Raw genomic sequence first — 20798 nt, 5'->3', positions numbered from 1 at the left:
TGCCCAATGTTACAGAGTGCTCTCCCCCCACCCCCCCCCCCACCTGTGGAATGCACCTTGGCAGCTGCCACAGGCTGCTGGCTGCAACACGTCCGTTGAGAGTGTGAGTGTTTCCCCCGGTATGGGAAACAGTCTCATTTCACTGTAAAATCCGACACCTGTTAAATAAACAGCTCAATCAGGTCATTTAATGACCTGAAATACCAAGATAAATACACTCAAGTGGAACCCCGCTGGCTTTAATTGCCTGCGGGATTCCCACCAGCGGGGCCAACGCACGCACCCCCGCACGTCAGCGCGCAACCCGGAAGTGGGCGGGATCGAGGCGCGATCCGGTCCCGCTCCTCATAACCGGGATTTTAGAGGCCCCCCCGCCGAGAACGCACCCGGAACCGGGTGCTAAAATCGGGCCCTTTGTGTTCTCATCGCAATTTGCTTTTCCACCTATCTTTGTATCATCAGCAAATTTGGCCATAATACACTCTGTTCCTTCATCCAAGTCATTGATATATATTGTAAATAGTTGAGGCCCCAGCACTGAGCCCTGCGGCACCCCACTAGTTACAAATTGCCATTTTGAAAATGACCCTTTTATCCCGGCTCTTTGTTTTCTGTTAGTTAGTCAATCCTGTATCCATGCCAGTATATTACCGCCAACACCATGAGCTCTTATCTTGTGCAGTAATCTTTTATGTGGCACCTTATCGAATGCCTTTTGGAAATCCAAATATACTGCATCCATTGGTTCTCCTTTATCCACCCTGCCCGTTACTTCTTCAAAGAACTCTAATAAATTTGTCAGACACGATTTCCCCTTCATAAAACCATGTTGACTCTACTTGATTGTATTATGAGTCTCCAAATGTCTTACTGCTACTTCCTTAATAATGGATTCTAGCATTTTCCCAATGATAGATGTTAGGCTAACTGGTCTATAGTTGCTTGCTTTCTGTCTCACTCCCTTCTTGAATAGAGGTGCTACGTTTGCGGTTTTCCAATCCGCTGGGACCTTTCCAGAATCTAGTGAATTCTGGAAGATTACAACCAATGCATTCGCGATCTCTGAATCCACTTCCTTCAAGACCCTCGGATGCAAGCCGTCAGGTCCAGGGGACTTGTCAGCCTTTAGACCCATTAGTTTTCCTAGTACTTTTTCTCTCGTGATAGTGATTGTTTTTAGTTCCTCCCTCCCCTTTGTCCCTTGATTTTCTACTATTATTGGTATATTATTAGTGTCTTCTACTGTGAAGACAGATACAAAATATCTGTTCAATTCCTCTGCCATTTCCTTGTTTTCCATTATTATTTCCCCAGTCTCACCCTCTAAGGGACCAATGTTTACTTTAGCTACCCTCTTCCTTTTTATATACTTGTATAAGCTTTTACTGTCAGTTTTTATATTTCTTGCTAGTTTACTCTCATAATTTATTTTCTCCCTCTTTATTATTCTTTTAGTCATCCTTTGCTAGTTTTTAAAGTTTTCCCAATCTTCGGGCTTACCAGTAATCTGCCATGTTGTATGCTTTTTCTTTTAACCTGATACCATCCTTTACTTCCTTAATTAGCCATGGTTGGTTCATCCTTTTTGTGGAGTCTTTCCTCCTAACAGGGATATATTTTTGTTGCGAGTCATAAAATATCTTTTTAAATGTTTGCCACTGCTTATCCACCATCATATCATCTAATCTGTTTACCCAGTCCACTTTAGTCAATTCCTCCCTCATTCCTTTATAATTGCCCTTATTTAAGTTTAATACAGTAGTTTCAGACCCAAGATCTTCGCTCTCAATCTGGATGTGAAATTCTATCATGTTATGATCACTGCTTCCCAAGGGATCCTTTCCTTTGCGATCATTAATTAATCCTGTTTTGTTACCCATTACCAGATCCAAAATGGCCTGTTCCCTGGTTGGTTCCCCAACGTATTAGTCTAAGAAACAGTCCCTAATACACTCTATGAACTCCTCCTCAGGGCTATTTTTGCAAATTTGATTTGTCCAATCTATGTGAAAGCTAAAATCGCCCATGATTATTGCATTACCTATTTTACAAGCCCCCCTTATTTCCTGATTAATATTTTGCCCTACAGTGTAGCTACTGTTAGGGGGCCTATATACTACTCCCAGCAGTGATTTCTTTCCCTTGCTATTTCGTACCTCCACCCAAATTGATTCGACATCTTGATCTTCTGAGCCAAGATCATTTCTCACTATTGTACCAATTTCATCCTTTATTAACAGAGCTACTCCACCACCTTTACCTTTTTTTCTATCCTTCTGAAATGTTAAATAACCCTTCCCAACCTTGGTCACCTTGCAACCACGTCTCTGTAATGGCCACAAGATCATACCCATTTGTTTCTATTTGTGCCATCAATTCATCTATCTTATTACGAATGCTGCACGCATTCAGATAAAGAACCTTTAATTTTGTCTTTTTACCATTCTTTCCTACCCTGGCCCCATTTGCTCGTGCACTCTTATGTTTGTACGCTCTGTCCTTTCCTGACACACTCTGTCTATCATCACCCCCATCACTTTCCTGTACTACTTCTTTGTCTTTTCTCTTTATCAACCTAAACTTCGCCCCACCTGAGCCCTCCCCTCTATTTAGTTTAAAGCCTTCTCTACCGCCCTAGTTATTCGGTTTGCCAGAACATTGGTCCCAGCATGGTTCAGGTGAAGCCCGCCCCAACGGAACAGCTCCCTCTTTCTCCAGTACTGGTGCCAGTGCCCCATGAATCGAAACTCACTTCTGCCACACCATTCTTTGAGCCACGCATTCATCTCTCTGATCTGATTTACCCTGTGTCAATTTGCTCGTGGCTCAGGCAATAATCCGGATATTATCACCTTTGTGGTTCTGCTTTTTAATTTATCCCCTAGCTGCTCAAATTTCCTCAGCAGAACCTCTTAGTCCTACCTATGTTGTTGGTACCTATGTGGACCACGACAACTGGATCCTCCCCCCCCCCCCCCACTCCAAGTTTCTCTCCAGCCCTGAGGAGATGTCCTTAACCCTGCCACCGGGTAGGCAACACAGCCTTCAGGACTCTCGCTCTTGGCTGCAGAGAACAGTATCTATCCCTCTAACTATACTGTCGCCTACTACAACCACATTCCTTTTTACTCCCCCCACTTGAATGGCCCCCTGAACCACGGTGCCGTGGCCAGTTTGCTCATCCTCCCTGCAGTCCCTGCACTCATCCTCAAGGGCTGCAAGAACCTTGTATCTATTGGACCAGTGCAGAGGCTGAGGCTCCTGCAGTGCTACCTCCTGGATCTCCATACCTGCCTCACTCACAGTCACACCCTCCTGTCCCTGACCATGTGCCAATTCTACAGTATTTAGTCCAAGGGGCGTGACTGCCTCCTGGATCAAAGTGTCCAGGTAACATTCTCCCTCCCTGATGCCTCGCAATGTTTGCAACTTGGACTCTAGCTCCTCAACTCGGAGCCGAAGTTCCTCGAGCTGCAGACACTTACCACAGATGTAGTCGCCCTGGACAAAACTGTCCAGTAGCTCCCACATATTGCAGCTGCAACACATCTCCTGCCCTGTCATAACTATTTTATTTATTTAATTGATTGCTACAATGCCAATCAAATTATTTTTAGGTTGAACCAAGTATTGGCCTTGTTTAATTTATTAAATTAAGTTTAGTTTTTTTTAAATTTAGTTTAATGCTATAAGTTACTTAGAACACAGTCCTAAGAAAGAAGAAAACTAAGTGTGTAGTCCAGAATAAAATGGAATAGAGAAAGATAACCTGACTGGAATGGCGATGCAAGGACCCAAGTTTCTTAACAGGACAGTGTCTGTTGAATTTTTCCCTATGATGTAAACCAAAGCACGATGAGCCGAATGGCCGCCTCCTGTACTGTATGATTCTATGATAATATTAGCTTGCCCAGTTGGTATCTAATACAAAAATAACGTTTTTACACACAGACACCTTAATGAGATTCTGCACAGCTTTATGTTCAAACATATAGGTTATTTTTTTTCTGATTTATGAAATGCTTTTTGAAATTCACTCAAATGGTTTTACTTTCACTTCCACTGTATCCACAGAATGCACCCAGCTCAACAGATGAAAAGGTAAAGAAGAGGCAAATACTTCCAAGGAAGCGTAAGCAGCAGTCTGAACTAGTGAGAGAACATGAGGAAGAGTGTTTCCGTTGTGGAGACGGTGGGCAGCTAGTAATCTGCAAGAAGCCAGGGTGTCCTAAGGTGTACCATGCTGATTGTCTGAACCTGAACAAGCGTCCTGCTGGTGAGTAGCTGAACTAATTTCTACTGTACATATGAAAAGGCGGGGGAAAGAGCTTTGAGCCCATCAATGTTCATCCTATCAGTTAGTGTAAATTCATGCACCACTCTCTCTAGTCAAGTCTCCCTAGTTTAAGTACATCTAACGCTCTGTCATGGCCAACCATTTCATGTCTCAGTGAACAGGTTATATCTTAACGAAGTATTCACCCTTTCTTGTCTAAGATGAATTCATGTTGCTTTGTGCTAGCATTTCTGTTAATGTTAAACATCTGTATCTGTTCCCTTCAACATCTTAAATAGCTCAATAAGATTACCTCTAAGCTGCCTTTTTTCCCTAAAGTAGATATCCCTAGTACCTGAATTCTTTCCTCATAATGCAGATGCCCAATCCCATTATCAGCTTAGCAGCCCTCTAAAGCCAAAATGTCCCACCTATGATACGGTGCCCAGAACTTACACAATACTCAAGGTGGTAATGGACCAGTGCTTTGTAGAAACTGATGATAACTTCTTGAGGACTTGTGCTCATCTCTCAAGCTATACATCTGAGGATCCTGTTTGCTTTTTCACCACAAGTTTTGTGACTATGCATTTCTTCCACATTTTGGCTTATTCATTGGTTTGTACCACACAAATCAGCAGAGTAGCAATAATGCATTTTCAACAGCATATGCATGAAAAAGGTCAAAGGGACCAATTTTAGACTCTGCACCCTGAAAATGGACTTGGGTAGGGCATAATAGGACATGAAATTCAGTAAAGATCAATCCTGGCTGATTTCCCCCTACAAATCGCCCCATTGCATTTTGTGGTCAGCCGGCAATGAAATCTCCTGTCATTGAGATGCCACAAGCTTCGTTAATCTATGCAAAAGGGGCGGGGACACCTGTATATAATGTCCCAATGTGAAGGCATGTACGACGTCAAGTGCAAAGTAATTCCAGAAAACCAGATGTTCGGGATTGCTAGGAAGTGAAATATAATCAGAAATTCATTTGACAGGCACAGTGATGCTCAAGAAAGTATCTTCAAGCCAATTCTGGCCAATTTTGGTTCATTTGTTTTTACTGTTTTGCTGCTGGCACTTGCGCTTTCATGAGTCTTTCTACTAATTATTCTAAATTATTTTTTGGCACCAATGGGTATCCCAATGGGGGTCCTCCAAGCTGATGTGTTTGAAAGAAGAGACAGACCAACAGTGGAATGCCAGGCAGGTCAGGCTGCAGGAGAGGTTATCTGTGACCACTCTCCAGTACCTGCACACTTACATCTACAGGCAGAGGTGAAAGTATCTCACTTTTGCGGACTGCAGCGGTTCAAGAAGGCGGCTCACCACCACCTTCTCAAGGGCAATTAGGGATGGGCAATAAATGCCGGCCTCGTCAGCGACGCCCACATCCCATGAACGAATTTTTAAAATGATACCGTTGGAGGCTTCTCTTCCCAAAGGAAGCTGTGCCATCAGATTCTTCACCGTGTACATGAATGTCTATGTCTGTTATGCTGGACGGCTCTTCAGAAGTATCATAGTTGCAACAAACCATGCTTTCCATGATACAGCATAAAAGGCACGATCATCAGCCAACAAAGCCTGATTGGCTGCACCTGCCAAGGTGCTACTAACCATTTTTCAGACTGTGTCACATCTAACTGACGGTGACTGTGGGGAACATTCTTCACAGCATCCTGATTGTTAAAATTAGACAGCCATGTGGTGAAGGATAGAATACTAGAGCCTGGTCTTTAGTTGCTTCCAAGCTTTTATTCACAGAGATTCCACTTACATGCACACCACACCCTGGACAAGCTGTCCTATAAAAAGGATACAAGAGAATCCCCCAATTGATACCCACTATTTGAAGACAATTAACACTCATTGAGAGAAATCATACAATTAACACTGATCAGCGGAAAACTAGAATCAGAGCTATGCCATCTGCTGTAAGGACAACTGATGCTAACATGCACCATAGGGTTGTCACAGCTCATGAAGTACTGGTCAGCTGTGGCCTCAAGTCCCACCTTCACCTCCTTTCAGGCATGCTGCTGTGAGGACTTAAGGGGATGGTGCAGTGGGACCCTCTTCACAGCCACCTGCTGCAGCATCACCTCAATTTTATCAGCCATTAAACAAGATTGGGTGTTGAGCTGCTCTGTAACATACCTGTAGACTCATCCCTGAACATGGGGATTCCTTTGCCATTGTTTTTGTATGTCACTTCATAACCCCCTGCCCCTTCAGCCTTGGCAAAGCCTACAAATGGGTTGAGATACCTTTTGAAGTTCTCCAAAGGCTTTCTGAACTTTTGTCTCCCTATTGTGACACTCCCCTTTAATTGTCCCTAATCCTTCAAATTTCACACTCAATTTTACTCTCCAACCACTCATGTACTCATCTGAGTCAATCTCTAGTGCTGTGAATAATTATACAAATTAACTTACTCCGGAGAATTGAGTGCTATTAGATGTTGCTCTATACATTACATGTTGCTCTATTTTCCAGGATAGGCCGTTGCCTTCCCCAAGACAGTCAGTTACCTCTTTCTCTTTGGGCGAGCCTGTTTTATTTTCTATGCACTTTTTCCAGATCATACCTTCTGTCCTTATTGTTTTCTTCATCCCTTTGGATTTTCCTTTTTCTTTTATGTTGCTGTCTAATCTGAATCAATGCTTTGCTGTAGAAATACTAACCATCTCACTCTCACAATGCTCTCTGCACTGGCCTGACTTTTTCTCACCATTCTCTATCTCCTGCAGTGTTATGAAATGTGAAAGCCCTATCAAGACATTGAACTACATCAGCACAGTATTAAGATGCTTAATCTCCATATACTAATGTTTTAAAAAAATTACAATAAAAGAAAAGTATTAATAACTACTATACACAGTTTAGGAAGGATTATTTACGTTTAGATGTGCAATCTCTTTAAACCAGATTACACAAGTGGCCCTCTGGGTGTTCATACATTAAACTCATGTGTGCTCTAACATCACTAGTCCTGTGGGCTTCCACCAAACCTACATTTCAGTTCTTTTTCCAATTGACTACTGCTTAGAAATGCTTTCATTTTTATTATTTTGCTTTTGTTGTTAAATTAAGAGCTCAGTTCTGTTGGCACCTCTGTTCAAAAATCATTAGAATATGGTTCAAAACAAGGCCTGATATGCAATAGAGTTGAGCAGGATCCTTGACCAAAATCAATCTTATTGATCCAAATTTCTTAAAGGGACAATGTCCCTAACTGTTTTTATTTAGCTCGCATAGGATGACAACAGTTCTAATTGGCTTGTAGAGGTTGATCTTCACTCAAAGAATGAGGAAGGCCATACTTGTAGAGTACAGTACCACCCGAATATAATGAAATACATGAATCCTCTTAATTTTTTCCTGCAAAATTAAGGAGCGGTTCTTAATTAAAAGGATTAAGTCAACTTCTTCATGGCAAATTTGCAGTTCGTCCTTCAAGATTACTATCATTATGCCAAGAGGAGAGAAACTGTTCTGATTGGTTTTGCATGGCATTATTGTTGGTACACAGAAGAAATAAATGTGCATTCCTGCAGAAGATTTCTGATCATTTTTCCTGTTATGCTTTCTCAATAGGTAAATGGGAATGTCCATGGCATCAGTGTGATGTGTGTGGGAAAGAGGCAGTCTCTTTCTGTGAGCTGTGCCCCAGTTCTTTCTGCATGGATCATAGGGACGGAGCGCTCTTCATCTCCAAACTAGATGGCCGACTTAGCTGTAATGAACATGATCCATGTGGCCCTATTCCTTTGGAACCAGGAGAAATTAGAGAGATTATGCCACAACCCAGCAAACATGTATTACAGACCTTGCAACCATCAGATTCCACACATATTCGGTGAATGGTGTGTCCGTATATCGTGTGCCCCTGGCAGGAGCTTTATTAAGAAAAGTGAAAAGCTGCCTTCATTTCAGTAGAAGACAGATATTCAAACTGATTGTGAGTGTGCTTGTGTGCCTGTGTATACATATGGGTGGAGTCAACTTAGTTCACAGATGCAAGATGCATAATTCCCGGGTACCCATAGGTTACTCATACTGAGTAAAATGAACTTGGACAGGTAGAAAATTGAACTACATGCTCATCTTCCCAATATCCTGAGCACAATTATACTTGGATTCTTGGATTTATACCTGGGACACACAACTGGCATGCACAGGTCCATGCAAGAATTTCATTTAAATCTACTGCAAGGCCAGTTATTTCCTGACCTCAATGAACCTAGTTATGTGTAGGTTTTTAATGTGACGTGGTATGATGCTCACTTAACACAGGATCAGCAAATTCATCTAGCATGTTTCTGACATTGAATGCTCAGTCTAGTTCCACACCTAGCAGTAGGTGATCACTGAAAGGAGTAGTTGTAATGTGCTATAATAAATGCATCTCGTGGACTTGTAAGTTCAGTTAATTCAGTAAATCTGCTTCCTCCAAGCACTTGTTCCACGATGACCTAATAGTAAACCTTCATTTAAATTGGTAAATGAACATCGATATATATCTATGATTCAGGATGATTGCCCGGGAAGTGGATGGTACAATGTGCTGGGACATTGTCATTTCATCTCCAGAATGTGAGTTCAAATCCAATCCAGTTAGGAATGAAGTTCTCTATCTCTTATATGGAACAAGGGTTTGTAGTTTATTAGAGCATCGTCCTCTCCCCGCTAGAATCTGGTCGTGAAACTAGCTCAGACACAGGGAGCAAAGATCTATCTCTAAGTCATACGAAATTAGTCTGAGCCTACCAACCAAGTTCCGAGTGAAATTGTCTCTGAATTCTGCACTAATTCTAGATCATAGATCCCACTGGAATAGAGTCTGTTGCAAATGGAACTGTAACGCAAGTACACTGCTTTGTCTTTGGCCTGGGCCATACCTAACCTAGATGTTCATGAGGCAAAACAAGAAAATGTGTTTGCTGGTGCTGTTGGACCTCATTCAGAGGACACATTTACAAAATAAGTGTTAGATATAGAGAAAATTATTTTTTTAAGTGTTGGTGGGAGGTTTAGCTGAGCTACAGCATCCTGACAAAAACCACACAGTCTTGGTGATCAGACAGCATCATTTATCAGCTGAGGTGATACTTGTTTCTTAGCCAGTTTCACACTAAATGTTTGGTGTGTTTCACTGAGTTGTGCTGACTCAGCCTGCTTCGGTCAATCTAGACAGTTGAAGGTGATGGCATGTATTATTTAACTGGAGAATTTTGCTGTCGGCGTTTTCAAGTATTGATCTCAAAAGTCGCTATCAGTGTTTTTTTTTTAATGTGATTCCTTTTGTTTTTTGTTTTACGTTTGTTTTATTTTCAGCTTTACTTTAAACCATTTCAACTCTGACATGTTAAGGATGGTCCAGCATTTTAAGAAGTTAAAATTTTATTGGCGTGTAGCTGCATTCTGTTCACTGGCTCCACCTTCTGGAACTAGGGCAAACAAACTACAGTAACTAAATTAAGGAAAATTTTGTTTTTCAAAATCCTAAGAGTCTGTCAGGGGAAAAATGTCTCTAGACCTTTAACAAAATGACGGTAATCTTCTAATTTGTCATTTAAATAATTGGATAGTTAGTGTAACAGAATTCTCTAGCCAAAGCCCGTCTGTTTGGTCCACCAAGCCTTTGAGTGAATGCCATCATGTCTTTTGACTCATGATGAGGTTTTTCCATTTGAAACTGCAGTGTCACCTGATCTTTTCATCAGAAATCATCAGCCCTTTTAAATTAACAGTTTGACTTTGACATCTTGCAACATTGTGTAAATCTTGTGATGGTGTTTATTCTGATAAGATTTCTGCAGTCCCAAGGAGCATGATTCTGAGGATCGAGTGAATGAGTAGAAGAGTGGATGACTACTATTACATTAATCTCCCTCAGCAATCCTGTTATTCCTAAGAATAACTCTATGCAGTGTGGTCTTTGGATATGATGGTCACAATCCTTCTAGGGTTTAGCAATTCCATATTTGTTGTTCACGTTAACCTTGCAAATTAAAGTTAGCTCTTGGAGTAGTGTAGTGGGTTAGATACCTTTGAAGCCAAGATTCAGATGTAGCCTACATAGGGTGAAAGTCTTTTCTGTCAGTTGATTATAAAATGCCTATATGGAATGAGTTTGGCCAATCTCATTTCAGTTTGTGGTAAGCATGGGCCCACAACACACCATTGCCCCTAATTCAGCACCAATTGACAGTGTTACAGAAAGGCCAAAAGATGTCAGATGGAAAAATGTTACACTGGTGAAGCAAGTGTTCTGAGGTTGAGGCTGCGCCACATTGTTGGGCATAGCAACGGTAACCTTATTCTGCAACTAATCGTCCAATACCTGACCTGGGACTGCACAATGCTAGGTCCCCAAAATGGAAAATGTTCCATTCCTCAGCATTAACTTCCCACTTACAAAAAAAAAGTAACAGTAACCATTGTATTTACAATTAGTCCAAGCACATAATGGCTGATTTAGGCATGGATATGTGTTCAGCTTTTCAGTAAAGCTCTAGTTAAAAAAAATGGAGCAGTCACTCCTCAGTGCAGCAGTAATTGGAATTCATATTATCCCATCTACCTACATATTTTAAGATCAGTTGGGTGTTATACTGAATCGTTCCTGCTGGAAGAATGTTCACTGAACTAAAATAGGTTTCATCTCTTCTAGTCATAGGCTTGCTTTGATGTTTGATATTGTCTAATGTGCCAGATTTGTAACTTTTCTATTATTGCATTGGATGTATTTACACTAGCATTGTGACAATAGTGGACCTATTCACAAAATAGTAGTGGTGCAGATGCACTTGCATCAAAGATATTCATTCGAAAATAATAAAAAAAAAATTAAATAAATTTAAAGTGTGCTAGTTGTTGCATCCAGTTCAAGTTGGAGATCTACTTTGGTTCCAAAATTCAAGCTACTGTCCACTTCTTAACAAGTTTCTCAAATATTATTCTATATTTTCAGCTTTAGTTGTCACTTTTACTTAAGCACTAGTGAGCGAGCCAAGCACACACCTCTCCATGATTTCACTGCCAACAGCAAGCTGCTAAACCCTTGGGAAAACACATTGCCCCATGATTTTCTCCGTGTGGGTAGGTACTTCACTGCCATGAGCTAACCCATACAGCAGTTAGGGCAAGAATGGCGATGCTAATCATGAGTATCACTTGTAAATTGAGAGCATCAGGCAGCCAACCACAAATTTGTGAAGACAGTGTCTTAACCACTGTGCTACTCCTCCTATTACAAATACTTAGCATGTATTATCAAATCAAAATTGCTGCTCCCCATTGCGTTCTGTTGGTTAGAATGGTGAGTAGCTGAGCCATGCAAACCAAGAAGGCCCCAGCTTCAAACTCTGGCCTGTGCCAGGTCAATTGATCTTAGCTGGGAGAGTGGTAGTGCACTACATTTATCTGCAGCATCTCGGGTTAGAGAGGAGCACGTTGATCAGGTTCCCATTCCTGAGCGCTATCTAGCAGTTCTTTTCTGAAAGCGCTTGTGTGTGGGCATCGTTGAGTACAGGATCAGCTCAATGGTGATGCTCCTTGTGGTTGAATATCCTGCTGAGACTCACTTCCTAGTCACTCACATCAAGATTGACCACTTGGGCAAGGTACTTGATGTCCATGGGTAGGATAAAATTGGTAAAAAGGTGAAAGAAAGAGATTGCACTTTTACATAACTATAAGAAAAGTACCTGCAGTATAGAGTACTTCTCTTGACACTTTCCAGTCAGCAACTAGGATGGGAAAGGATGCTAGTCAGAATAATTATCGATTAATCAATTTACCCTATAATCTTGAAAGTGATCGATCACTCCCTCATAAAGAAGCTAGCCTTCTTAGCAGCAGTGGTCTTAGGAGGATGCTCAGTGATGAGCCGGTGTAGCTATACATATTCAAAGATAGGTTAGTACTTTGACTTCACCCCAAGTTTCTTCCTGACCTGGTATCTTGAATTCATGTGTTGTTAAGAGATTGGCACCTACTGTTGTACCTAGTTCCTATATATCTCAGTATAGGTATTTAAAGATCCAAGTCACTATCTGTGTGGTGCTTGTTGTCACTGATAATCTTGTGTTGCCTTTATTTTAACCATATATTTTTGTTCTTCTAAGTATTTGAGACCTGGATAACAACACTGATACAGAAAGCGGTATCAGCAAACACTACACACAAAATTTTGTGCCTATTATTTACACTGCTGTCTCAGATTTTATATAATGATGAGAGGAGGATAATAAAGTGGGTAAATGCCTTTTTATATTGGTTTTTAACTATCTTAAGTACTGTTCTCAAACCAAGCAAATTTGGTGCTGTTTATATTGGTCATATGAGAAAGAGTTAGAAACCCATGATTAATGTTGATAAATTGGAAGTCCCTGTTTCATTTTAAAGAACTTTTAAAGGCAACTTTAATGCTGATGTTGTGGGAATGTAGTTGACCCTTGTTATAGTATTATTAGTTGTGTATCGATATGTTATGATCTCACCTACTGATTGGATCCCAATCACAGATACTGACATTTGATGTCCTGGAGTTTTACCTGATTGTTGTCCAGAATCAGAAATTTCTCCGTTTCTCTTCTTGAAAGCTACTTAGACTAAGTGCTAAAACAGTCACTGCTGTGGTAACATTCCCAATATATACATGCCTTGGGCTTCCATGTTGGAGTTGGATCATGAATTAACCATCTTTATATGGACTGAGTTTTAAATTGAATTCATTTAGGTAAATATTAAAAGAAAAACAAACAGCTGCAAGGAACGACAGGTAAGAATAATTGGAATTTGAATTAAATGTTCAAAGCATGCATACTGGATGCATACACTAGAGGTTTTACAATGCTGTAATAATCAAAGACAACATTGCTACTCTTCATGCAGATATGATTGTGTTTATTTGCTAGGAAATCAAATAAATTTATGAATAATCCATATAGTACAAATTATACAAAGACCAAGAAGGAATTTTTTTCCTCATTGTACACCTAGGTTCTTAAAAGAACTGATGCTCTGCAGAACTCTACTGTTGCTGGCCAAAAGGTAAAGACGTTTACAATGTGAGAAAGGTATACCAAGCTATACCGATCAAATATCCAAGATTTGGCCCTCTGCCTACACTGGACCAGCTGGGGCTGGAGTTGGAGTGCTGCAACTAAAGTGAGTGTCGTTGGGCTAGGGAGAGGAGAGTTCAGTGAGGGTTCTGACCCCTGCTGGAAAATGTGAGTTGTCAGTGAGATTGGGATAGGACTTGGATGTAATGCCTTGTATGGTTAACTAGACTGCCTAGGCGCACAAGTGAAGAATGAACATTTGGGCATGGTAAAGGACGGCTGCCTGTGGAACTGCCTGTCGAGCGAGAGTTGGTGCCTTCAAGCAAAGAGGAGAAAACAAAACAATACAGAGTTCAGACGAAAGGTCATTAACCCAAAACATTAACCCTACCTTCTTCTTTCCACAGATGCTGCCTGACCTGCTGAGTGTTTCCAGCATTTTCTGTTTTAATTTCAGATAGTTGCAGCATCTGCACTGTTTTTCTTTTTGTTTTACATAGTAATTAGTTTTGTGATCCAGCAATTCACCCTTAGAATTTCGGCTGGGTCAGCATTGTGAGATTATTCCCATTCTCACCAAGGTGTGTTCCCCTTACTTGCTCTCACATGTTCACTCACCCTCTGATTGATTCTTCGCATTTATCATTCATTTTCTCTAGCTTTCTCTCTTCCTCCCTTCCTTCCTGACTAGATGCTATAATAATCCTCTCCGATTTAAAGGTTTCATGCACTCATTCTAAAATTACTCAGCTTGAGAATTATTCAGATCGATTTCTCAGAATATCTGCAGCTAATTTTTTTAAATTTCTAATTTGAAATTTATAAACAATGCAGTATTTTTGCTCTCTTATTTCTTTCATTGTAATTCATTGCTCATTTTCACATGTGACCTTCCACCTACAGTAAACATCCTGAACACATTTGAGGCTTTTCACTTTCATTTTGCCAAGAGCTAAGTTTCAGCAGCTCACTCCTTTACTATCTCTCTTACTTTTTCCCTTGCCAGTTTTTTTTCGCTATCAGCTTTCTCCTGTCCTGAAAGCATTGACATTCTGCTGGACACAGTTCTACGACAATCCTCAAATTTTTTTTGTCCAAGTAGCTATTATTCACTTACTAGCCTTGATATTTGAACACCAGTAAAAGAAAGACTTGCATTTATATAGCGCTTTTCACGATCTCCGGTCGTCCCAAAGCGCTTTACAGCCAATGAAGTATTTTTGAAGTGTAGCCACTGTTGTACTGTAGGAAACACCAATTTGTGTACAGCAAGCTCCCACAAACAGCAATATGATAATTTAGAAGGAATAAATATTGTCCAGGATACCAGGGATAACTCCCTGCTGTTCTTCGAATAGCGGCAGTGGGATCTTTTACATCCACCTGAGAGGGCAGGCGGGGCCTCTGTTTAATGTCTCATCCGAAAGATGGCATCTCCAACAATGCCGCACCCCCTCAGGACTGCACTGGAATGTCAGCCTAGATTTTGTGCTCAAGTTTCTAGAACAGGACTTGAACCCACAACCTCCTGACTCAGAGGCGTGAGTACTACCAACTGAGCCACGATTGACACAGTAGGCAATATAATCATGGAGATATCACAGTGGAGCCTGTTCCTGTACTTATGTGACATTCACACACATACACTTACAGCAGGGGTTGCTGGACAACAATTAGAAATGAGAACCCTGGATTATATCCCTATCTCAGGGAGAGGGGATGCTTTGAGACATCCTGAGGCTGTGATAGGATGCTCTATATAAATGCAAGTTCTTCTCCTTCAGGGCACTGAACCAATTGTAGTACCTCAGGTTGGTGCTCAGCACTGACTGGGAATCAAATTTGGATCTTTCCTGTTCTATTTTTCCTCCAAACATTGAGTGAAAAATCAAATTGTTACAATCACTGCCAATTTCACTTGGAAGTACATTTTAATGAGTGGGTACTGATGGCTCTGAACACCAAAAAACACTGAGCTCACAAGTTGTAATTTTCTTTCAGTTTTGAACATACGAGCCATTGTTTCCCTTGTATATTGAATAAGCCCAGAGAGGTTTACAACAAAGAAAACTTAACATGAACAGTGATTGCAACTGATGGTAATTTTGTATCCTCAAAATATTGATGTAGGATGGTGCCGTGCCCTGTAGAGACGGTTTGTAATGCTGCCATTTAAAAGTGTATTTAAAAAGATACTGCTTTATTGTAATGGTGCTTTAAATGGCTTCCCTGTTATTAAGGGAGACATAAACAATGTGTGTTGTAGTGAAGATTGTGGTATATCAGAATATGGTTATGAAAAGGGTATTCTGTATGGTTTCGGTATTCGCGAAGAAACCATTGAAAGGTTCAGTATATCATTTTATAGTGCATCAGGAGATCTAGTGTACTTGTATCTGGATATTGTTTTGGTAGATTATTTAACTTGTTAAAATTTAATAAAAACAAATTTATACCATGGAGGTAAAATTTAGATTCATCAGAATCCAATCTGGAATTCACAAGATAGTTTGGAACAAAGAAGACACATCGACCCATTTGAACTTATCCTTCCAGAATACCAACCCTACTGCCCTCCTAAAGCAGCATCTGGCTGTTTCTTAAATGAGAACAGTGTTCAGGCCTCAACCACATTTCGTGGCAACCTTTTCCAGATGTTCAAGTAACAGCTGATGGAATCCAAGGCAGTATAAAAGGATGTGGGGTAACTATATTCTAATTGAAACTAAACGAGAATACCTACTTTACCATATGGGAATAGGCCCAAATTTGTTCCATATAAAGTCTTATCCCTTACCCTAAGGTAGAATCAAGCATTATAGGCATCTTGAGATACTTATATAAAGAGGTACTCCTGGTTCACATACAAGTATCAATCTGAGATTCTAATCATTCTGGTCCACCCAGTATTCTAGTGTGAGAGTAAGGCACGTCTAATAAAAACACTGCCTCTCAAATCATTGAAATTTGAATTGAATTCAGGTTGTAATGAGAACCAAAATACTATTTAATGTCACTTGAAAGAAATTGAGATTTTCCTGTTTTCACGAGCGTAAAATACTCTGAGGGAAGATTTACAGTACCGCTTTGTGGAGTGGAGGGAAACAGAAACTTACCTTGGACTGTGGGTATTCTGACGTTTAAACAACTAGCTTATTAATACGCTGATGTGCTGTCTCCTGCAGACTGTCTGCAGAGGGTGCTGTCACATGGCTCAAATATGGGACGGTCACATTCTGGTTCACAAAGTCTCCACAAGGGGCCCTCTGATTTTTTATTTGTAATACTTAGCTCATCATTGGTACGTTATGCATACCTTAATTCAAAAGATGATACTAGTTTATTAAGTCTTAAGATGAGTATTTACCTATATGAACCGTTGCTTAGAATCAGAAATACCCACATTAGTATGCTGTTCTATTATTGTGAAGTACTTTTTTTTAAAAACTACATGTTACAGGAGCCACACAGATTTATGCTGCAGTGGTACTGCAAGTACTATTTAAAAGCTGTACCTGATTTTAGAGTGGTGCGAGCCAGCAGCACTGAGTTTTATTTGTTGGCTCCTCACTGCTGTGTAGATGAGGGAAAGCAGAATTTTGTACATGTGCGCTTAAACCCACGTGCAGAGCTCTGCTAACTGGTGTCCAAATGCTAATGAAATTTTAGCATGAGGCTGTCCTATCATCTCTCTACTAACATGAAACTTTAAAAAGTTTGTTTTGCACTAGTTGCAATTGTACAGTGGCCTATGTGAAGCCATAGCTGTGTGCGACCACCTCCTCGAGGTGGTCAACCACCAGAACCCAAATTTTGAACTCTCACCAGTTTGGTTGCAGTTACACTGCATAGTTTGCATTACTGAGATGGTTCACCAATGCCTTGTAAGAGTAGATCTGGAAACAAAGCTGTGGAGGATCCCATCTCCAGGGAACAGGTTCTTGATTTTGCAGATATAAAAGTGATGATTCACGTTAGTATGTATTACGCATGGTGATATTGTGGATATTATTTTTGAGTAGGATTGTTATCTTTTTTGGAAGCTTAGAAATCTACTGATGCATAATGTGATACTGGTTAATTCTCAGTAAATTAAAAGCAGACTATAGTAGCTTTCATTTGGCTCATATAAATAGTTGTGGAATGTTTTGCCCCACTGTTCAAAGAGGAACTCTGACCGAATGTTGATTATGAATATGCTGAAACTTCACTGCTGTTTAAAAATTAGCACAACTAGCCTTGGAAGGGAAATAGACAGCCAAAGCTCTTGCTCCTGATCACTATCCAATGACTCCTGCTAGAAAGTGTGTGTGGTGTATATGTATAGTATGTGTGTGTGTGTTTGTATGTATAAATATGTGTGTGTGTGTATATGTATATTTATTTATATATATATATATATATATATATATACACACACAGCAAACTGTTTTAAGATTTGAAGAATGACCACTTGGGCAAGGTATTAGAGGATGGTCAGCACCCATGGTTCCATACCTAAGCAAACGTCAGCAGCATCAAGAAAGGAATGGAGAAAGTGTGCATTTAGCTGATATCAGAAGTTGTGTGTAATTGAACAGGAAGAGGTTTGGTTATGGGAATGTCATTGTGCTTTTACTCTGCAGAAGCTGTGAACAACAGTAAGTTGCATCACATCCTATGGTGGATGAGTGTTTTACTGTAATTGTTTCTTGTACACGTATGTTTTACACACTGGTGCAGATTACCTTACACAAAGTAACAAAATTCAGTGACTTGAAAAATAAGTAGAGTATGGGAAGCTGAAACATTAAAAAAAAAACAAGCATTTAGCAACTGTGTTCTGTCATAAACACTTCCTGTAACTTGGAGCAGCTGGTCAGTATTTCTGGAACATGTTAACGTGTGATTTTCTCCCCCACCTTTTTATGTAAAAAGTTGCTGAAGAATTTCCTGCCTTTGACTAGAACCGATGCAACAGCTGCCTGTGACGGCTCTGAGGTGTGCCTTCTTGGTAGCTGCTGTCTGAATATCTCAAAGCAATATTTACAAATCTGTGATCAAGGAAGCACACTTGTGGTACCCTTGACGATGGATTGCATATTGCCATGGAAATAATTAATGTCAAACAATTTCACAGAGTTTTCAAATTGGTGGGTGGGAATATTGGCAGAGTATTTGATCTTAAAGGACCACTAGATTGAATATTTTGGCCTTGATTAAGACTTTATTTTGGCCAGTTGAATATACTATAATGAAAGACTAGTTTAGTACAGAAAATTTTGTACCATAAGCAAAGTTTTAACTTTATTGAGCTGCATTGTATTACTGTCATTCACTTTCAATACACTCTTTGAATCATAAGGAACTTTGGCGGGGGGAGGGGGTTGAGGAAATTGAAAGAGGAACTTGGGGAGGGGGAATTGAGGAAATTGGAAGAGGAACTTGGGGGAGGGGAGGGTTGAGGAAATTGGAAGAGGGCATTACTTAAATAAATAAGGTTTATCATAGTGTATAAATGAACAGCACATGCTGTTACAAACAGTCCCATTGATTACAAAACGAATGACACTGGACTTGAGGTGCTGGATATAGTGAACTGAAAAAGGCCATTTGACACCCCCAACTACTGCCTGTCAGAATGCAGTGTCTTATGAGCTATACTGTCTGCGCAACTTGCTCAATAACTATTGTTTGGGCTGTACAATAATCAATGCTCAGTATACGTTTAATTGTTGCTTTATTGTGACTGTATGGCTTCGTAGTCAAGTTTTACAATCTGCCTTTAAGGCCTGTTTTAAAGGCCAACAGATTTCTGGTGGGCAAGGCATTATTTTTTAATAATTTGTTCTTTTAGATGTCTGCCAGAAATATATTAAACCAAATCATGTTCCATAGTGAGGGATGTGTTCAGTGGTTAAATAACTGTTCATAAGCAAGGCTGTCCTGTGAAACAAGACCAAAATAACGTAGATCTTCTGTATTTGTACATGGTGAAAATGCAGTCAGAGAATAAAGGTTACATTTACTGAAACTTCAAAGGTTTGTTGCTGTTTGCTATCTACTGTTCTACAATTTAACTTTTTTTACACTTTTGTTCTTAGAGCCATAAATCAGAGTATGTAATACAGTTCCTGAATGTCGGTGCTACTCCTTTTCCGAAAGCATAACCACCCAAAAGTATCTCTTCCCTATGCTCTCCAAACCCTGACATGTACACTTCATGACACAGCTCCCATACTCTACACAACATAGTTTTCCATCTGGGCCGGAATCAAAGAGACGAGGAGTAAGATCATAACAAAAAAGTATATATAATTCTAGATGAAATGGAATACTTAACTCATAATTTACAGGGACACATTTGGAATATTGTGCACAGTTTTGGGTACCTTACCTTCAAACGGTCATTTTTGTCTTGGGGAATGTCGAGAATTCAAATCTCTATCTAATGTATGAGGATAAATTTACAGAACCAAAGTTCTTATTTGGGAGGAAAAATATCATGACCCAGGTTCTTTAAATGCTGAAAACACGGACATGGTTGGGTTATATAATTTAAACTGGGATTGCAAGACGAACAGGCATAGATTTAAACTGGGATTGCAGAACTACTAAATATAAATGCGAAATTGGACAGCTTCAAGCAAGACCAGATATGGAAGACATTTCTCCCACAATACAAACATGTGAGATCGATTCAACTAATTCCCCTCTCGCACATTGCCTTGCAGATGGATTAGTCAGGTGTTGGAAGAGGCTACAAACATTGCCTGACCATTTCCCAGCTCAGCTGTTCTGTGAATTTTAGATTAGGATTCAGATGAAGATTCTGAAGCAGAATGTTTTGACAGTGAAAGTTAGTTTAGAGATTGCAGTGAACAATTGCACCTATCAAGGTGAGGATGTTTCTATTCATGTAAGCTCAGCTTGAGGTCTCTGTTGAGAATATACTGTTGAGATGGAAGGTGCTAGTCAGTTTGATTGACAGGTCTACTGGCAAATCACTGAACAGGAAAGGAGTCAGAGGCTCTGTCTTTCCACTTCTGAATAAATGTAAGGAATCTTACAACACCAGGTTATAGTCCAACAATTTTATTTTAAAATCACAAGCTTTCGGAGATTATCTCCTTCGTCAGGTGAGTGAGTGAATGAGAGGTTCTCAAATCGCATATCTTATATTAGGCTGGGACACCATCACACCAATCAAAGGTGTCGTTGATGTTCAGACTGGTTAGCCACGGAAAACAGTAGGTCCCAGTATACTGAATACACAATGGGTCAAATTATACAGACAGGGAGAAAGAGACCCGAAAGGCAGAGAGAGAGAATTTCCAGTTGTATTAAAAACAGATAACTTTTTTTCCCCTGCTGGTGGGGTTACGTGTAGCGTGACATGAGCCCAAGATCCCGGTTGAGGCCGTCCTCATGGGTGCGGAACTTGGCTATCAATTTCTGCTCGACAA

At 40.3% G+C, this 20798-nt stretch overlaps 1 protein-coding gene across 1 annotated transcript in view; it reads left to right on the top strand.

Annotated features, from left to right (window-relative positions):
* The window catches only part of LOC137332220 (histone-lysine N-methyltransferase, H3 lysine-36 specific-like), a 205674-nt gene extending 186308 nt beyond the window's left edge, over positions 1-19366 (top strand). The window contains exons 25-26 of the mRNA XM_067995913.1: positions 4075-4276; positions 7880-19366. Of these exons, the coding sequence (XP_067852014.1) occupies positions 4075-4276; positions 7880-8145 (468 nt within the window). The 3' untranslated portion in view covers positions 8146-19366. The remainder of the gene's footprint in view (positions 1-4074; positions 4277-7879) is intronic.
* The last annotated feature ends 1432 nt before the right edge of the window (positions 19367-20798 follow it).

The sequence above is a fragment of the Heptranchias perlo genome, chromosome 14 (assembly GCF_035084215.1).
Source record: "Heptranchias perlo isolate sHepPer1 chromosome 14, sHepPer1.hap1, whole genome shotgun sequence".
Lineage (NCBI taxonomy): Eukaryota > Metazoa > Chordata > Chondrichthyes > Hexanchiformes > Hexanchidae > Heptranchias > Heptranchias perlo.
The sequence above is the reverse complement of the archived record's forward strand: the minus strand, read 5'-3'. Positions and strand labels throughout refer to the sequence as shown.